The 19370-nt window shown below is 34.6% G+C and overlaps 3 protein-coding genes across 3 annotated transcripts in view; 1 reads left to right on the plus strand and 2 right to left on the minus strand.

Moving 5' to 3' along the window:
* LOC103512868 (neprilysin-1-like) overlaps positions 1–12441 on the plus strand; it is a 25770-nt gene extending 13329 nt beyond the window's left edge. Inside the window, exon 21 of the mRNA XM_026826223.1 lies at positions 12151–12441. The gene's annotated coding sequence lies outside the window, so the exon portion shown is untranslated. The remainder of the gene's footprint in view (positions 1–12150) is intronic.
* The window catches only part of LOC113468915 (synaptotagmin 1-like), a 23908-nt gene continuing 7205 nt past the window's right edge, over positions 2668–19370 (minus strand). The window contains exons 3-4 of the mRNA XM_026826224.1: positions 7555–7672; positions 2668–2837 (exon numbers count right to left, since the gene is read on the minus strand). Of these exons, the coding sequence (XP_026682025.1) occupies positions 2683–2837; positions 7555–7672 (273 nt within the window). The 3' untranslated portion in view covers positions 2668–2682. The remainder of the gene's footprint in view (positions 2838–7554; positions 7673–19370) is intronic.
* Positions 8728–13109, minus strand: LOC103512870 (synaptotagmin 1). The gene is made up of 3 exons (XM_026826225.1): positions 12935–13109; positions 12106–12309; positions 8728–9206 (listed from the first exon to the last, which is right to left on the minus strand). Exons 1-2 carry the CDS (start codon positions 13082–13084, stop codon positions 12118–12120), a joined length of 342 nt encoding a protein of 113 aa, XP_026682026.1. The 5' UTR covers positions 13085–13109; the 3' UTR covers positions 8728–9206; positions 12106–12117.

A 19370-nucleotide genomic window follows, 5' to 3' on the forward strand; every position in this document is an offset into this window, starting at 1 on the left:
AAAAACATTAAAAAATGTTGCTCTCCATTTGAAAGATGTGTATAAACCCCAAGTTATATGTACATAAATCCACAGATGTTTATATTAAGGTTTTCTTTTCACAGTACTCACTATCTTAAAAAAATAGTGTCATCCTACTACATATTTTGATTGAACGATGAGATCAAAAACATTAAAAAATGTTGCTCTCCATTTGAAAGATGTGTATAAACCCCAAGTTATTTTACAATCTAAGTGCAAAATTATTTGACAGATGGAAAATATGTGAAACACTTTTCTTAAATGAATTAAATTTAATGACAAATCTATTTGTAAGTAAATCGCAATAAAAACCAAGTGTCCAATAGATTCAACACCCTGTGAGCTCGTATTAAAAACTCAAAACCATTCCTCGATGTTTAATCCAGTTGCTATTGTTAATAGGGCTCTGAAGAGTAAATTATAACGACTTAAAATATAATAAAATTCTAAATTAAAGTAGGTATACTTACAATAAGTTTTAGAGATAGATTACTTTTTGTTATACTAGAGGTATTTCTTTTATCAAGGGACAAAGACAAATAAAAAGAGTAAAATTAAGTTAATCGGTAAATATAATTTTATTTTTGTGTTTAAAATGAAAATAATGCTCAGATCAGAAAAATAAAGTGAAATTTTCGTCATCTGAAATCAAAGTCCTAAATTTTGTTTTGAACAAACAATAGGTAATAACGCGAAACGTCTCAACAAACAATCTAAATATTCTAAGGCTACCTATAAAATTATTATAATATCCATTTTCAAACGTCTTAGGTATATTAACTAATTTTAAATGTACTCAATAATTTTCATCTAAAATCGTTTTTACTTTAGGAGACCCAAATATATTTAAGAAGTACATTTTGTACATTCGGAAAGAAAAGGGAATGACCTAATAATATACTCCTTTAAGGGTTACATCCCACCCTGCCAACCCAAAGAGAAAGTCCTAATACGTGAGAAAGCCCAATTCTTTGCACACACCAAATTTCATTGTAGCCAAATGTGCTAGTCATTATACCCACCTAACTACATCTAAATACGTTCAAATGTGTGACTGGGGACAGTCCTACAAGAGTTCTTTGATAGTAAATGGATACTTAATTCACAAACAGGGATATACACTGGCGGACGAAATTAGAAGAACGCTAAAGTTGGCTTTTCTTTCAAGTTTGGAAAAACACCTTTGTAAAACACCTCGTATATCTAACGGAAAATGTACGAGTAATTCTGAATGTTGGATTTGAATGCTAAAAGATGTTTACTGTCCTTATACCTAATAGCAATCGTGTACAATCCTTTACAGTTTTGGTGATGATTTTTTTTTTTTTTTCAAAAGAACTTTTCACGCAGATCTTATCGCTAAATGGACCAAGATCAAATAGAGAATTCCGTATAGATGTAGTTAGAACCTTTTATTGGTTTGTGATCTAAAGTTCTCAACTCAATAGAACTAATTTTTGAAGGGATATACACAGATCTTATCGCTAAATGGACCAAGATCAAATTGAGAATTCCGTATAGATGTAGTTAGAACCTTTTATTGGTTTGTGATCTAAAGTTCTCAACTCAATGGAACTAATTTTTGAAGGGATATATACATAGTGTTATAGAAGTAAATAGATATGAACAGACGAGACTTTAGGGAGAGAATAGGCATCATACTTATAAATACAACTTTGTCCGGGCTCAACATGATAAATAATAAAGCCTATAAAACTAATGGCGGTATAAAAAAACATCATACAAAAGCTCTAAAAACTTCCTCTCATAACACGAACCCCTTTTCCCTCTCCTAGCCTCGCGATGCTATTTGACCTAGTTTTCTATGAGACACACAGTCAATATAGATAGTCTTCTCCTACTCTCGTATACATAGTGTTATAGAAGTAAATAGATATGAACAGACGAGACTTTAGGGAGAGAATAGGCATCATACTTATAAATACAACTTTGTCCGGGCTCAACATGATAAATAATAAAGCCTATAAAACTAATGGCGGTATAAAAAAACATCATACAAAAGCTCTAAAAACTTCCTCTCATAACACAAACCCCTTTTCCCTCTCCTAGCCTCGCGATGCTATTTGACCTAGTTTTCTATGAGACACACAGTCAATATAGATAGTCTTCTCCTACTACCACCCTGTACCCCCCACTATTTCCACGCTAGTGAAAATTCTTCGGCGAATGTGTTTTCCCCGTGTTTGGAATAATCATTTCTAGTTCTATTTCTAGTTGGAAATTTTTCTCAGACGAGCCTGAACTGCGTGGAGGAAAATATAAAATAATGGTACTTGTGAAATAATGGGAATTTTCAAGATGTAATATGAAAACCAGATATATGGATTTTTTTTTTTTTTAAAGAGGTTTGACAAAGGGAACTGTAACTGCTATGGTCTTATCGTCCCGAAATCGAAGAGAGAAGGAAGACAGGTAGCACGAGATGTCAAGAAAGAAAAAAAATATAAAATAATGGTACTTGTGAAATACTGGGATATTTATTTTCAATATGTAATATGAAAACCAGATATATGGATTTTCTTTTTTTTTTAAGAGGTTTGACAGAGGGAACTGTAACTGCTATGGTCTTATCGTCCCGAAATCGAAGAGAGAAGGAAGACAGGTAATTCTTATAAGTAGTACAAAAGGTCACGATTCTGTTTAATTCACGTTTCCACCCACCTGTATCTGTTCAAACGGAACTTCAAACGTAAAGGATTCGTTATAGTAAGGATTCAATGTGCACTTCTTGATGCTCGTCTTCTTCTTTTTAAGTCGTTTGCCGTTCTGCATGAGTGCTATCTTCACGTAGGGATCTGAAACACAAGTCATTTATGTGAAGGGACTAGATCTTGGTTATTAATATTTAGAACGGAGAAAAATATGCATTCAATATGGAAGAAAATTTCCAAACATTGACTATCTATTGGTAAAAATAACCTTTAAAAATAATAATATTAAGGTGCTTTAACATTTGCGTGTCATTCGCGCCGAACCTTCCCGGGTTAGATCGATTTAGAAATCTTGTAGAATGGTTGGGAAGAACGTTTTGAAAAAATTCAGGAGCTGGCAGCAGACAGAACATCATACCGAAGTGCAATGTTCTCGGAATTGGCGACCAGCAATCATGCTGACGCCACATATGAATGAATAGGTACAAAATTTACCTCAATTCTATGGATAAATGAGCCAATCAAGCTACACATCTGAGGAAATTGCAAAGCACCCCATGTTTTGTATGTAGCATAAAATTAAACCATAGCACAATTCAGAGGATGTCTAAAATTTCTCTCACCAACAAACAACAAAAGGATTCAAAAATTTTACCTGATAAACCTCCGACGTCCATTTTCTTCAGATTCTTAGCTTCCAAAATAACCACGGTCAACTCAAAAGGATTCAAAAATTTTACCTGATAAACCTCCGACGTCCATTTTCTTCAGATTCTTAGCTTCCAAAATAACCACGGTCAACTTGCCAGCCGTGGGTACGTAACGGAGAGAGAAGCAAATGTCTCCAAGCTTGTTGTCCTAAAGTGCCAAACAAATTAAAGGTAAATTACGATGAGATACTTTGGAAATGAAGCAGTGGCTATGAACGTCCTAAGCTAGCTAAACCGCCTAATTTTCTAAACCTATATCTAAACACTGCAAGTACTTTGCTAGATTCACCTACGTATGTCGAGAAATTGTGGATTGTAGATGAAATCAGAATGAAGACAAAAGGGACAAGGAAGAGAAAAAGAGCTTAAAAGGGACTAGAAGTGCCAAACAAATTAAAGGTAAATTACGATGAGATACTTTGGAAATGAAGCAATGGCTATGAACGTCCTAAGCTAGCTAAACCGCCTAATTTTCTAAACCTATTTCTAAACACTGCAAGTACTTTGCTAGATTCACCTACGTATGTCGGGAAATTGTGGATTGTAGATGAAATCAGAATGAAGACAAAAGGGACAAGGAAGAGAAAAAGAGCTTAAAAGGGACTACCACTAAGCACGTAGGTGTTGGGGATTAATGGAAGATTTTAATGAAAATATGGAACATGAAAGAATTTGGGGAAGTACCGAAGTGGGATAATTTGCCAGTATAAGGAATTCGTGGGATATTTGAGTACAGAAGAATTACAAGAGATTCTCCGTTTGTGAAATGAAACCTCTATGACGAAAGGATTTGGGGAAGTACAGAAGTGTCATAATTTGCCAGTATAAGGAATTCGTGGGATATTTGAGTACAGAAGAATTACAAGAGATTCTCCGTTTGTGAAATGAAACCTCTATGAAAATGAAACCTCTAAAACTAGATCTTCTATCCCAGGACATTGGGAACTTTAGTTTCCAAGGGAAATCTTTTGAAAGGATTTGGGGAAGTACAGAAGTGGGATAATTTGCCAGTATAAGGAATTCGTGGGATATTTGAGTACAGAAGAATTACAAGAGATTCTCCGTTTGGGAAATGAAACCTCTATGAAAATGAAACCTCTAAAACTAGATCTTCTATCCCAGGACATTGGGAACTTTAGTTTCCAAGGGAAATCTTTTGGGCACCACCGCAAGATAGTTATACCTATCTATCTCACTAACACGGAAAGAAAAGGGAATGACCTAATAATATACCCCTTTAAGGGTTACATCCCACCTTGCCAACCCAAAGAGAAAGTCCTAATACGTGAGAAAGCCTAATTCTTTGCACACACCAAATTTCATTGTAGCCAAATGTGCTAGTCATTATACCCACCTAACTACATCTAAATACGTTCAAATGTGTGACTGGGGACAGTCCTACAAGAGTTCTTTGATAGTAAATGGATACTTAATTCACAAACAGGGATATACACTGGCGGACGAAATTAGAAGAACGCTAAAGTTGGCTTTTCTTTCAAGTTTGGAAAAACACCTTTGTAAAACACCTCGTATATCTGTGATTTTTCAATTAAATAATTGAATTGAAGCGTTGCACTAATTTTGTTCGCCCGTGTATTTCATACATTTGACAAAAGTGGAAGGATATCTTTTCAAGCGATTTGAACAACGATTGTTCAAATAGTCAACCACTCCTTCATAATAGGGTGTTTTTTTTTTTTTTTTTTTTTTTTTTCTGAATCAAACAACCCCTGAATTCAGATTCATTTGAAGGGGGGAAAATCCATATCGAATCCAATCCTGTTTAGGCTACGAATGTACAGTTTGTTCCGGCGACTGTAATGAGCATTGGTACTCAATATTACCCGCCACTTTTCTCCCTCTTATACTGTTTCGAACTGAACAATAGATAGCTACCGATTGCATACATCATTGTTCGACATGCTAGACGCGTAGGCCATTTATTGGAGGCACACTGACTGTAGCTTATATACAGTAGCGTTGGAAAAATCTCAACTAACGAAAATAATTGATATCTCAAACTTGCTGGGAACGGGTGCAATTTCAGAGAGCTCTAAGCACGTGCGACGCGACGCACGCGGCCACTAAACACATTTGATATTATTCTGGTCTCTTGGACCAATGACCACTTGAAAAAGAATATTACTTCCGTTCTAATCCCCCCCACAAAAAATAAAATTTCTTTTTAAAAAAAAAAAAAAAAAAATCGGTTTCACAATACCAAGTCTAAACTTCCATGTTTGCTTTTTAAATGTTGTCAAATATTATTTCCGACATGAATATATCAGAAAAAAATGTCTAGAAACAAAAAATATTACTCAACTTCCATAAATTGAAATTATTAAAGTTCTCCAAAGTTTCGAGTTACCTGATTTAGTAATTTATTTCCTATTGCAGGTACTGGAGTGAGGAATGTCAGACTAATTTTAATGGATAAATTATGTTAAAGGCGTTAATCAAGACCCCACCTATTCTCTCTGACGTCACTTTTTGGTGACATGCCAAATTCTGATTGATTATACTTTCCGATAAGATAAAAAGCTGTGTCAATAATATTTCCCCCTTACGCGAAATCTTACACTCTCACGCTAAAAGAGATAAGGGTTTAAAATGGGAAAGAGATGCTTTGAATGAGAAATGCGATTTCCCTGAGTTTTGCGAGAACCATTGGTAAGTCTTGTAAGAACAGTACCTAGAGAACTTTACTAATGCCGAGTACGGAAGTTGAGTGAAGTGAAAATACTAGTACAGAATGAGCTAGACACAAAAAATCATGCAGTCAATTCTAAAGTTCAGCCTTTACTAAAATATCTAAAGCTTTCTTAAATGATTTTGCGCCATTTACGGTGGCCATCAATTACTTCAGGAGTTAGTGCGCAAAACGATAAGGTCAATCCACAAAGTCTCTGAGCTTTATTTGGCTTATTCTTTACGTAATCAATGCTCCCTTTATCTCTAATTTGTACTGACATTAAGAAGGAACTTGGTTCGATTCCCTGTTTCGTCACAAAACAGGCCTTTCGTCTTTATTTCTATCGTTCTATTTCTAATGAAAATTAGATCGGAAGAGCGTCGTGGGCCTTTCGTCTTTATTTCTATCGTTCTATTTCTAATAAAAATTTGACTTCATGATTTTTTTTTCTTTACACAAAAACATCATTTAATTTTGAAACATGTAAAAAAATCAATGAGTCATTATTACTTTAATTTTACGAATACCTTCAGAAAGGGCCTACGTATCTTTCATTACCTACTCGACTTATTATACACACATAATATTAGTAAGTATGTATACTCGGATTTATTACGAAATGAAGTATGATACAAGAGTGAGTTTTGTATTACGTTCGTACACCTACACAATAGTTTTCATTTCGTAGGTAACTAGAAGGAGTTTTCAGGTATATTCAGCTAAAATCTAGTGGTACCTACATGATTCAAATAGAGTTAGAAGAATGGGGATTCTAAACGTAAAAAAATAAATGGTAATAAAACTAAAAAAGTGCATAAAACAGGTAGAAATAAAAGTAATAAAACGATAGCATGAAACTTTGACCTTTTGCATTTGATAAAATGGGAGAAGTTGGGGGGGGGGGGGAGGAGGAAAACCTTGTAGAATGGTTGGGAAGAACGTTTTGAAGAAATTCAGGAGCTGGCAGCAGACAGAACATCATACCGAAGTGCAATGTTCTCGGAATTGGCGACCAGCAATCATGCTGACGCCACATATGAATGGATGAATAGGTACGAAATTTACCTCGATTCTATGGATAAATGAGCCAATCAAGCTACATATCTGAGGAAATTGCAAAGTACCCCATGTTTTGTATGTAGCATAAAATTAAACCATAGCTATCTGAGGAAATTGCAAAGTAGGTACTCCATGTTTTGTATGTAGCATAAAATTAAACCATAGCACAATTCAGAGGATGTCTTAAATTTCTCTCACCAACAACCAACAAAAGGATTGATGAATAGGTACGAAATTTACCTCGATTCTATGGATAAATGAGCCAATCAAGCTACACATCTGAGGAAATTGCAAAGTACCCCATGTTTTGTATGTAGCATAAAATTAAACCATAGCACAATTGAGAGGATGTCTAAAATTTCTCTCACCAACAACCAACAAAAGGATTCAAAAATTTTACCTGATAAACCTCCGACGTCCATTTTCTTCAGATTCTTAGCTTCCAAAATAACCACGGTCAACTTTCCAGCCGTGGGTACGTAACGGAGAGAGAAGCAAATGTCTCCAAGCTTGTTGTCCTAAAGTGCCAAACAAATTAAAGGTAAATTACGATGAGATACTTTGGAAATGAAGCAATGGCTATGAACGTCCTAAGCTAGCTAAACCGCCTAATTTTCTAAACCTATTTTTTTGTACATTTTTGATCAAACAAAAATTGCTCATACATATTACTATTGACCATTGTTTTGGGTCAAAAGTTTTGTTTATCACAGCAAATAATTCCTCACTGATATGCAATGGGTGCAATGTTTACGTAGATTTTTTATGGGTCAGAAAAAAAGCTTTTTCAAACTTATTTATTACCTATTGAACATCAAGATCGTCATTGGGAATGGAGAATAACGTTGAAATTTTTTACCTAGATACCTAGTTCAAAATAAGTAATCTAGAAGAAGTTACTTCAGTAAAACGATTATTCAGTCGAAAGTTCGAGTGACTAAAATAAATGGTAATCTAGAAGAAGTTACTTCAGTAAAACGATTATTCAGTCGAAAGTTCGAGTGACTAAAATAAATAAAGATAAATTTACATTTTTATTACCTAACGAACTAAAATATACCTATCTATCTAACTACGTCTTTTTTTCTTCAATGTACAAATTTGTTTAAATTAAAGTTCCAATTGTCTAGATACAAGAACTATAGTTAAAATAGTTGCTTTAAATCCATTTAAACATTCTTTAGTGTCATTGTTTCTCCTAAGCCATTCAATAAAATTAAAAGCGAGAAAAAAGTATAAAAAAAGGGGGAAAGATTCAACATAGAGATTAAAGGAATGCGTTCACGATTTATTTTTAAGATTAAAGTCTAAGTAGATATAATAGTAGATAATAAATAGTTATATAGAAAATATGTTTATTTTATTTATTGTTCTTGATTTATTGAAAGATTCAACATAGAGATTAAAGGAATGCGTTCACGATTTATTTGTAAAGATTAAAGTCTAAGTAGATATAATAGTAGATAATAAATAGTTATATAGAAAATATGTTTATTTTATTTATTGTTCTTGATTTATTGTTTCTGCCTAGTTTAAAATTAATAAGTTTTAATATGTTTTTTTTACTCTCTATTTTTTTTATATATAAAGCACTTAAGATACATTTCAATTCTGAAGTCCACGTCTATGTTGTATACCGCACCGTTCAGAGGGTTTTCAAACATTTTGACACCGCCTGATAAGAAATCACCGTCAGGTTGACATTAGGATTTAGCCTTAATGCAATATTACGTTCTTAAGAGTAGACATTTTTGATATATCGTACAGGAAAAGTCACTCATTTTGGAATTACCATCAAGTGAAAAGACATTCAGAAATTGAAATCGGACCTTAAAATCTTCATATTGTTTTAAAAGAGAAGCTCTGGTCTGAATGAAGGTTCAGACGCTCTAGGTAGATATATGCTTCATCAAATTCTTGAGATAAAAGATGATAAATGGTTGATTATGAGATTATAATACTGAATGATAGTACGATATTACGCATATGTTTGGGTAGATTAGAGTATTTGTTAGAAATGTATAAGCAAGGGATGACAACGCCTCAGGAAATCTGAAACAAAAATAAAGGAACAAGTGCGTCAAATATGCTGCACTGGGACATTTGGTCCTCTTATGCACATCTGTTGTAAGTTGTAATGAAACAAATAAGGAGGCCTTCACTGGTGACGAAATGGGACTACAAAGGAACAAGTGCGTCAAATATGCTGTACTGGGACATTTGGTCCTCTTATGCACATCTGTTGTAAGTTGTAATGAAACAAATAAGGAGGCCTTCACTGGTGACGAAATGGGACTATTCAGCCCTACTTGATCCCGGCATTCCTTAAACCAGCTTGGAGCTAGCTTACAAATCCTGCTCTTTTAAATTAAGCTAGCATTTTTGATAGGTGCTGTCTAAAGCACTAAATGAAAATTGTTCAAAAGTTTTGTGCTTTGTTCATTTTAAATTAGTAATATAATGAAGTAGCTAGCTATACCTATAATAATGAACATACCTAGGTAGCTATGTATCTCTGCAACTTTTTGTTTTTTACACGCATGAATAACTAATTCAACTCCTCTAGAAAAGAGAAGAGTTGAAAAAAAAGTCAGAGAGGAATTATAATTTTTCTACTTCAATGGAAGCAGAAATTTTAGCTTTACTTTTTTTTACCTTTTTTTAAATAAAATGATTTTGCGCCATTTACGGTGGCCATCAATTACTTCAGGAGTTAGTGCGCAAAACGATAAGGTCAATCCACAAAGTCTCTGAGCTTTATTTGGCTTATTCTTTACGTAATCAATGCTCCCTTTATCTCTAATCTGTACTGACATTAAGAAGGAACTTGGTTCGATTCCCTGTTTCGTCACAAAACAGGCCTTTCGTCTTTATTTCTATCGTTCTATTTCTAATAAAAATTTGACTTCATGATTTTTTTTTCTTTACACAAAAACATCATTTAATTTTGAAACATGTAAAAAAATCAATGAGTCATTATTACTTTAATTTTACGAATACCTACCTTTTTTTTTAAATGAAAAAACTGAATTGCGTATTATTTTGTACTTTATGTACTTTCCATACCTAACATCCATCATATTATTATGTAGGTACTTGGAATTTTAGTTCCTTCTGCATTATTAACTCAGTTTTACAGAGAGGAAATAAAACATTGCATCTGGGTTAAGAGAAGTATTTTACGTATGCATCCTAACATTTCGTGTTTACCCTGGACCTAGATGGAGAGCATTGTGTCTCTTCTCGCCCATTTGAAGAGGGACATACAACGAGACAAGCATGCTACAACACAGACCCCATGTTTAACATTTCGTGTTCACCCGGGACCTAGATGGAGAGCATTGTGTCTCTTCTCGCCCATTTGAAGAGGGACATACAACGAGACAAGCATGCTACAACACAGACCCCATGAGTCTAATATAGCAGTTCTTTCAAAGCTTTAAAAAGCCAGCCTAGTTAGCTTGGTTAGTAGCGCGTCTGCCTTGTAAGCGCTAGGATCTAGGCGCACGGCAGTGCGCCAGGCCATAGTTATATCCTGAACGGATAACGTTCGTTCTCAGAACGGCTCTCTTTCTCCTATCCTGTCTTCCTTCTCTCTTCGATTTCGGGACCATAAGACCTTAGCTGTTACAGTTCCCATATCACACATCTCGGAAAAAAAAACTCAAAACACTTACTCTGCCAGTAATCTAATCTTTCTTATCGTCCTCTGGATCTTTCAGGGTACGCGTCAAATATGCTGCACTGGGACATTTAGTCCTCTTATGCACATCTGTTGTAAGTTGTAATGAAACAAATAAGGAGGCCTTCACTGGTGACGAAATGGGACTATTCAGCCCTACTTGATCCCGGCATTCCTTAAACCAGCTTGGAGCTAGCTTACAAATCCTGCTCTTTTAAATTAAGCTAGCATTTTTGATAGGTGCTGTCTAAAGCACTAAATGAAAATTGTTCAAAAGTTTTGTGCTTTGTTCATTTTAAATTAGTAATATAATGATGTAGCTAGCTATACCTATAATAATGAACATAGGTAGCTATGTATCTCTGCAACTTTTTGTTTTTTACACGCATGAATAACTAATTCAACTTCTCTAGAAAAGAGAAGAGTTGAAAAAAAAAGTCAGAGAGGAATTATTATAATTTTTCTACTTCAATGGAAGCAGAAATTTTAGCTTTACTTTTTTTTACCTTTTTTAAAAAATGAAAAAACTGAATTGCGTATTATTTTGTACTTTATGTACTTTCCATACCTAACATCCATTATATTATTATGTAGGTACTTGGAATTTTAGTTCCTTCTGCATTATAAACTCAGTTTTACAGAGAGGAAATATAACATTGCATCTTGGTTAAGAGAAGTATTTTAGGTATGCATCTTAACATTTCGTGTGTACCCGGGACCTAGATGGAGAGCATTGTGTCTCTTCTCGCCCATTTGAAGAGGGACATACAACGAGACAAGCATGCTACGACACAGAACCCATGAGTCTAATATAGCAGTTCTTTCAAAGCTTTAAAAGCCAGCCTAGTTAGCTTGGTTAGTAGCGCGTCTGCCTTGTAAGCGCTAGGATAGTTATACCCTGAACGGATAATGTTCGTTCTCAGAACGGCTCTCTTTCTCCTATCCTGTCTTCCTTCTCTCTTCGATTTCAGGACCATAAGACCTTAGCTGTTACAGTTCCCTATATCACACATCTCGGAAAAAAAAACTCAAAACACTTACTCTGCCAGTAATCTAATCTTTCTTATCGTCCTCTGGATCTTTCAGGGTAAGCGCGTCTGTCTTGTAAGCGCTAGGATAGTTATATCCTGAACGGATAATGTTCGTTCTCAGAACGGCTCTCTTTCTCCTATCCTGTCTTCCTTCTCTCTTCGATTTCGGGACCATAAAACCTTGGCAGTTACAGTTCCCTATATCACACATCTCGGAAAAAAAACTCAAAACACTTACTCTGCCAGTAATCTAATCTTTCTTATCGTCCTCTGGATCTTTCAGGGTATGCCACTGGGCGATGGGTCGCCTGGGTGAAGCCAACATGTCCGACCAATGCCTCAGCTCCGTTCCACTTGCATTGTAGCCGAGTACCACTTTACCAATGGGCTCCGAAGTACCAATGCGATCATAGTCCACCACGGTCACTTGAAGATTCACTTTCTGTAGAAGAGAAAATTGCAAACACCATCAGAGAAAGTTGAAAGGCAATCGCAAACCCCCCGTTGGAAAGTTAGTTGAACGGTAAAATGTTGAATCGTTTGTTCAATGTGTAAGTTTATTAGAACATGGAGGTAAGTTTAAGGCGCGATTCCATAAAATTGCCTACTCGTATATCTAATCTTTTAAATAAAAATCATTATTATTATATCTTTTTTCGTTGACATAGGTGACGGAAAAAGTAATAGTTTTCTTTGATGTCTTTCTTTTGTTCCGGACTTGTTTGTCCACATTGGCTAGTCAAACCTAAGTACCAAAGTTCAATGTTCAATGTGTAAGTTTATTAAAACATGGAGGTAAGTTTAAGGCGCGATTCCATAAAATTGCCTACTCGTATATCTAATCTTTTAAATAAAAATCATTATTATCTTTTTTCGTTGACATAGGTGAGAGAAAAAGTAATAGTTTTCTTTGATGTCTTTCTTTTGTTCCGGACTTGTTTGTCCACATTGGCGGCTAGTCAAACCTAAGTACCAAAGTTCAAGCTAGTTAAATCTTTTAGGACAAAAGGAATTCTTTTAAGTAGTACAAAAGGTCACAATTCTGTTTAATTCACGTTTCTACCCACCTGTATCTGTTCAAACGGAACTTCAAACGTAAAGGATTCGTTATAGTAAGGATTCAATGTGCACTTCTTGATGCTCGTCTTCTTCTTTTTAAGTCGTTTGCCGTTCTGCATGAGTGCTATCTTCACGTAGGGATCTGAAACACAAGTCATTTATGTGAGTTATAGGGACTAGATCTTGGATATTAATATTTAGAACGGAAAAAATATGCATTCAATATGGAAGAAAATTTCCAAACATTGACTATCTATTGGTAAAAATAACCTTTAAAAATAATAATATTAAGGCGCTTTAACATTTGCGTGTCATTCGCGCCGAACCTCCCCGGGTTAGATCGATTTAGAAACCTTGTAGAATGGTTGGAAAGAATGTTTTGAAGAAATTCAGGAGCTGGCAGCAGACAGAACATCATACCGAAGTGCAATGTTCTCGGAATTGGCGACCAGCAATCATGCTGACTACGTTATGTACATTCTTAGAGTGACAATTCAATTTTACTTCTGATGAATACCAATACTTCTTTGTAGTGTTTTTTAATATTTATTTCTCTTAGTGTGAAGCGTATATGTTTTCAAAAAATCAAACATAACCTAATTTTAACACACACAAAAACAAAAACACGAACACTCACCTAAAAAACCAAACGGAACACAAAACCAAAACAATAATAAAAAAAAATCTAACAGAAAAACGAAACACACTCGCACACACAAACGTTATTGGTTGGATAAGTTGGTTACTTGGTTTTCATTATACTTACACGGAACACAAAATCAAAATAATGAAAAAATCTAACAGAAAAACGAAACACACTCGCACACACAAACGTTATTGGTTGGATAAGTTGGTTACTTGGTTTTCATTATACTTACGTGAAGTTTGTTGACGGGTTTGTTAGGAATGTTTTTTGGTTTGATTTTGAGTTTTACAGATTTTTAGAGGTATGCGACGGAAGCAGTTACATGCAAATGAATGATACGGTCCAGATATTTTTATTTTTTTACATCATACAAGCACAGCCGAACAATAAAAACAAAAAGAAAAAAGAGAAACAAAATTAAAAACAATGGTAAAGAAAATGAAAGGAAAATGTACGAGTAATTCTGAATGTTGGATTTGAATGCTAAAAGATGTTTAATGTCCTTATACCTAATAGCAATCGTGTACAATCCTTTATAGTTTTGGTGATGATTTTTGTTTTTTCAAAAGAACTTTTCACACAGATCTTATCGCTAAATGGACCAAGATCAAATTGAGAATTCCGTATAGATGTAGTTAGAACCTTTTATTGCCTAAATGGACCAAGATCAAATTGGGAATTCCGTATAGATGTAGTTAGAACCTTTTATTGGTTTGTGATCTAAAGTTCTCAACTCAATAGAACTAATTTTTGAAGGGATATATACATAGTGTTATAGAAGTAAATAGATATGAACAGACGAGACTTTAGGGAGAGAATAGGCATCATTTGCCAACCCAAAGAGAAAGTCCTAATACGTGAGAAAGCCTAATTCTTTGCACACACCAAATTTCATTGTAGCCAAATGTGCTAGTCATTATACCCACCTAACTACATCTAAATACGTTCAAATGTGTGGGAAATCTTTTGGGCACCACCGCAAGATAGTTATACCTATCTATCTCACTAACACGGAAAGAAAAGGGAATGACCTAATAATATACCCCTTTAAGGGTTACATCCCACCCTGCCAACCCAAAGAGAAAGTCCTAATACGTGAGAAAGCCCAATTCTTTGCACACACCAAATTTCATTGTAGCCAAATGTGCTAGTCATTATACCCACCTAACTACATCTAAATACGTTCAAATGTGTGACTGGGGACAGTCCTACAAGAGTTCTTTGATAGTAAATGGATACTTAATTCACAAACAGGGACATACACTGGCGGACGAAATTAGAAGAACGCTAAAGTTGGCTTTTCTTTCAAGTTTGGAAAAACACCTTTGTAAAACACCTCGTATATCTGTAATTTTGTGATTTTTCAATTAAATAATTGAATTGAAGCGTTTCACTAATTTTGTTCGCCCGTGTATTTCATACATTTGACAAAACTGGAAGGATATCTTTTCAAGCTTCAAATAGTCAATCACTCCTTCATAATAGGGTGTTTTTTTCCTGTTTAGGTACATCCAATCCTGTGTAGGTACGAATGTACAGTTTGTTCCGGCGACTGTAATGAGCACTGTACTCAATTTACCCCCACTTTTCTCCTTTTAACATCTCTTATACTGTTTCGAACTGAACAATAGATAGTACCGATTGCAATTACATACATCATTGTTCGACATGCTAGACGGTAGCTATTTATTGGAGCACACGAAACACGGTACGTGCTGATGATGTAGCTTATAGTTCGTTGGAAAAAATCTCGAACTTATCGAAAATAAATTGGTATTTTTATTTCTTCCTATGCTCTTCAAGCTTGCCGGAAGGGGCGCGAACGTCAAGAGCTCTAAGCCGTGCGACGCGACGCACGGCCACTAAACACATTTGATATTATTTTGTTTCTTGGACAATGACCGCTTGAAAAAGATATACTTCCGTTCTATCACCACTACAAAATATAACATTTCGTTCTAAAAAAAAAAAAAAAAAAAAAAAAAATCGGTTTCAAAAAACCAAGTGGTAAGTATTAAGATTCAGATCAGAAGTTTTCAAAAAAGATTTACTTAACCACCCTATTTATTTATTTTGATTTGCTTTTTAAATGTTGTCAAATATTATTTCCGACATGAATATATCAGAAAAAAATGTCTAGAAACAAAAAATATTACTCAACTTCCATAAATTGAAATTATTAAAGTTCTCCAAAGTTTCGGTTTGGATTAGAGTTACCTGATTTAGTAATTTATTTCCTATTGCAGGTACTGGAGTGAGGAATGTCAGACTAATTTCTAATGGATAAATTATGTTAAAGGCGTTAATCAAGACCCCACCTATTCTCTCTGACGTCACTTTTTGGTGACATGCCAAATTCTGATTGATTATACTTTCTGATAAGATAAAAAGCTGTGTCAATAATATTTCCCTCTTACGCCAAATCTTACACTCTCACGCTAAAAGAGATTAGGGTTTAAAATGGGAAAGAGATGCTTTGAATGAGAAATGCGATTTCCCTGAGTTTTGCGAGAACCATTGGTAAGTCTTGTAAGAACAGTACCTAGAGAACTTTACTAATGCCGAGTATGGAAGTTGAGTGAAGTGAAAATACTAGTACAGAATGAGCTAGACACAAAAAATCATGCAGTCAATTCTAAAGTTCAGCCTTTACTAAAATATCTAAAGCTTTCTTTAATGATTTTGCGCCATTTACGGTGGCCATCAATTACTTCAGGAGTTAGTGCGCAAAACGATAAGGTCAATCCACGAAGTCTCTGAGCTTTATTTGGCTTATTCATTACGTAATCAATGCTCCCTCCATCTCTAATCTGTACTGACATTAAGAAGGAACTTGATTCGATTCCCTGTTTCGTCACAAAACAGGCCTTTCATCTTTATTTCTATCGTTCTATTTCTAATGAAAATTTGACTTCATGATTTTTTTTCTTTACACAAAAACATCATTTAATTTTGAAACATGTAAAAAAATCAATGAGTCATTATTACTTTAATTTTAAGAATACCTTCAGAAAGGACCTACGTATCTTTCATTACCTACTCGACTTATTATACACACATAATATTAGTAAGTATGTATACTCAGATTTATTACGAAATGAAGTATGATACACGAGTGAGTTTTGTATTACGTTCGTACACCTACACAATAGTTTTCATTACGTAGGTAACTAGAAGGAGTTTTCAGGTATATTCAGCTAAAATCTAGTGTTACCTACATGATTCAAATAGAGTTAGAAGAATGAGGATTCTAAACGTAAAAAAATAAATGGTAATAAAACTAAAAAGTGCATAAAACAGCTAGAAATAAAAGTAATAAAACGATAGCATGAAACTTTGACCTTTTGCAGGGATTCTAAACGTAAAAAAATAAATAAAATAAATGGTAATAAAACTAAAAAGTGCATAAAACAGCTAGAAATAAAAGTAATAAAACGATAGCATGAAACTTTGACCTTTTGCAGATTTTTCAATTAAATAATTGAATTGAAGCGTTGCACTAATTTTGTTCGCCCGTGTATTTCATACATTTGACAAAAGTGGAAGGATATCTTTTCAAGCGATTTGAACAACGATTGTTCAAATAGTCAACCACTCCTTCATAATAGGGTGTTTTTTTTTTTTTTTTTTTTTTTTTTTTTAAATAAAAAGACTCTATGGATTTTATATTTTTTTTGGGGGGGGGTTGTTTTTTTTTTTTTTTTTTTTTTTTTGTCTGAATCGAACGAGTCCATGGAATTCAGATTCATTTTGAAGGGGGGAAAAAATCCATCGAATCCAATCCTGTTTAGGTACGAATGTACAGTTTGTTCCGGCGACTGTAATGAGCATTGTACTCAATTTACCCCCCACTTTTCTCCCTCTTATACTGTTTCGAACTGAACAATAGATAGTACCGATTGCAAATACATCATTGTTCGACATGCTAGACGGTAGCTATTTATTGGAGCACACTGATGTAGCTTATATAGTACGTTGGAAAAAATCTCAAACTAATCGAAAATAAATTGATATCTCAAACTTGCCGGGAAGGGTGCGAATGTCAAGAGCTCTAAGCCGTGCGACGCGACGCACGGCCACTAAACACATTTGATATTATTTTGTCTCTTGGACAATGACCACTTGAAAAAGATATACTTCCGTTCTATCACCACTACAAAATATAACATTTCGTTCTAAAAAAAAAAAAAAAAAAAATGGTTTTAAAAAAACCACCGACATGAATATATCAGAAAAAAATGTCTAGAAACAAAAAATATTACTCAACTTCCATAAATTGAAATTATTAAAGTTCTCCAAAGTTTCGAGTTACCTGATTTAGTAATTTATTTCCTATTGCAGGTACTGGAGTGTGGAATGTCAGACTAATTTCTAATGGATAAATTATGTTAAAGGCGTTAATCAAGACCCCACCTATTCTCTCTGACGTCACTTTTTGGTGACATGCCAAATTCTGATTGATTATACTTTCCGATAAGATAAAAAGCTGTGTCAATAATATTTCCCCCTTACGCGAAATCTTACACTCTCACGCTAAAAGAGATGAGGGTTTAAAATGGGAAAGAGATGCTTTGAATGAGAAATGCGATTTCCCTGCGTTTTGCGTTTTGGTAAGTCTTGTAAGAACAGTACCTAGAGAACTTTACTAATGCCGAGTACGGAAGTTGAGTGAAGTGAAAATACTAGTACAGAATGAGCTAGACACAAAAAATCATGCAGTCAATTCTAAAGTTCAGCCTTTACTAAACTCTTTGTAGTGTTTTTTAATATTTATATGTCTTAGTGTGAAGCGTATATGTTTTCAAAAAATCAAACATAACCTAATTTTAACACACACAAAAACAAAAACACGAACACTCACCTAAAAAAACCAAACGGAACACAAAACCAAAATAAATGAAAAAATCTAACAGAAAAACGAAACACACTCGCACACACAAACGTTATTGGTTGGATAAGTTGGTTACTTGGTTTTCATTATACTTACGTGAAGTTTGTTGACGGGTTTGTTAGGAATGTTTTTTGGTTTGATTTTGAGTTTTACAGATTTTTAGAGGTATGCGACGGAAGCAGTTACATGCAAATGAATGATACGGTCCAGATATTTTTATTTTTTTACATCATACAAGCACAGCCGAACAATAAAAACAAAAAGAAAAAAGAGAAACAAAATTAAAAACAATGGTAAAGAAAATTAACGGAAAATGTACCCTTTATCACCCCCGTGTACCCATCATCCTACTTCTGATAGATATTACCTGACACACTAGAGTTCCTTTGATTGCTCCAGTTTATCGTACGCCGCTCGATCTTCCTTTCCCAAACGCACAATACTTCTCTTCCTTCACAAATCTCGAAAACATAGCCTACAAAAAAAATATTATATATCACGTAATCAAAATATCGAAATAACTGAATCAGTCCAAACTGGCGACCTGTTTCAACATATACGCTCGCGACGGTCCACGGCGCGATTTTACGTACGGTAAGGAGAGGCGATCGTTCAGAGCAGACAAGCTGTAGATGCGCGAGAACTGAAGATATGGTGTGATACATATGATAGGGAAATTTTTAATCAAGATGACTCAACTCTTGAAGATCTATTTGGTATTTTGCAAAGCTTGATGTAGATTGCCTAAGGGTTAACTAGACCCGGTAGAATCCCTCTCTCTAGGACGCCTTTTCAAGAAACTTTCTTTGTTTTTAGTAGTGGTTTTGATATTTCTAACTGGTCGTAACGATATCCATACTTCCTGTGATTTTAGACACATCGTAAGTTTAGGTGTAAGTCTTATGAG

Source organism: Diaphorina citri, unplaced genomic scaffold, assembly GCF_000475195.1.
Source record: "Diaphorina citri unplaced genomic scaffold, Diaci psyllid genome assembly version 1.1 scaffold894, whole genome shotgun sequence".
NCBI classification, from domain to species: Eukaryota; Metazoa; Arthropoda; class Insecta; order Hemiptera; family Psyllidae; genus Diaphorina; species Diaphorina citri.

Coding starts and splice junctions, on each gene's coding strand:
- LOC103512870 (XM_026826225.1), bottom strand. CDS start 13,084: ATGACTTGTGTTTCAGATCCCTACGTGAAGATAGCACTCATGCAGAAC. Junction 12,310..12,934: donor TTCCGTTTGAACAGATACAG/GTGGGTAGAAAC, acceptor TCTCTTCTACAG/AAAGTGAATCTTCAAGTGAC.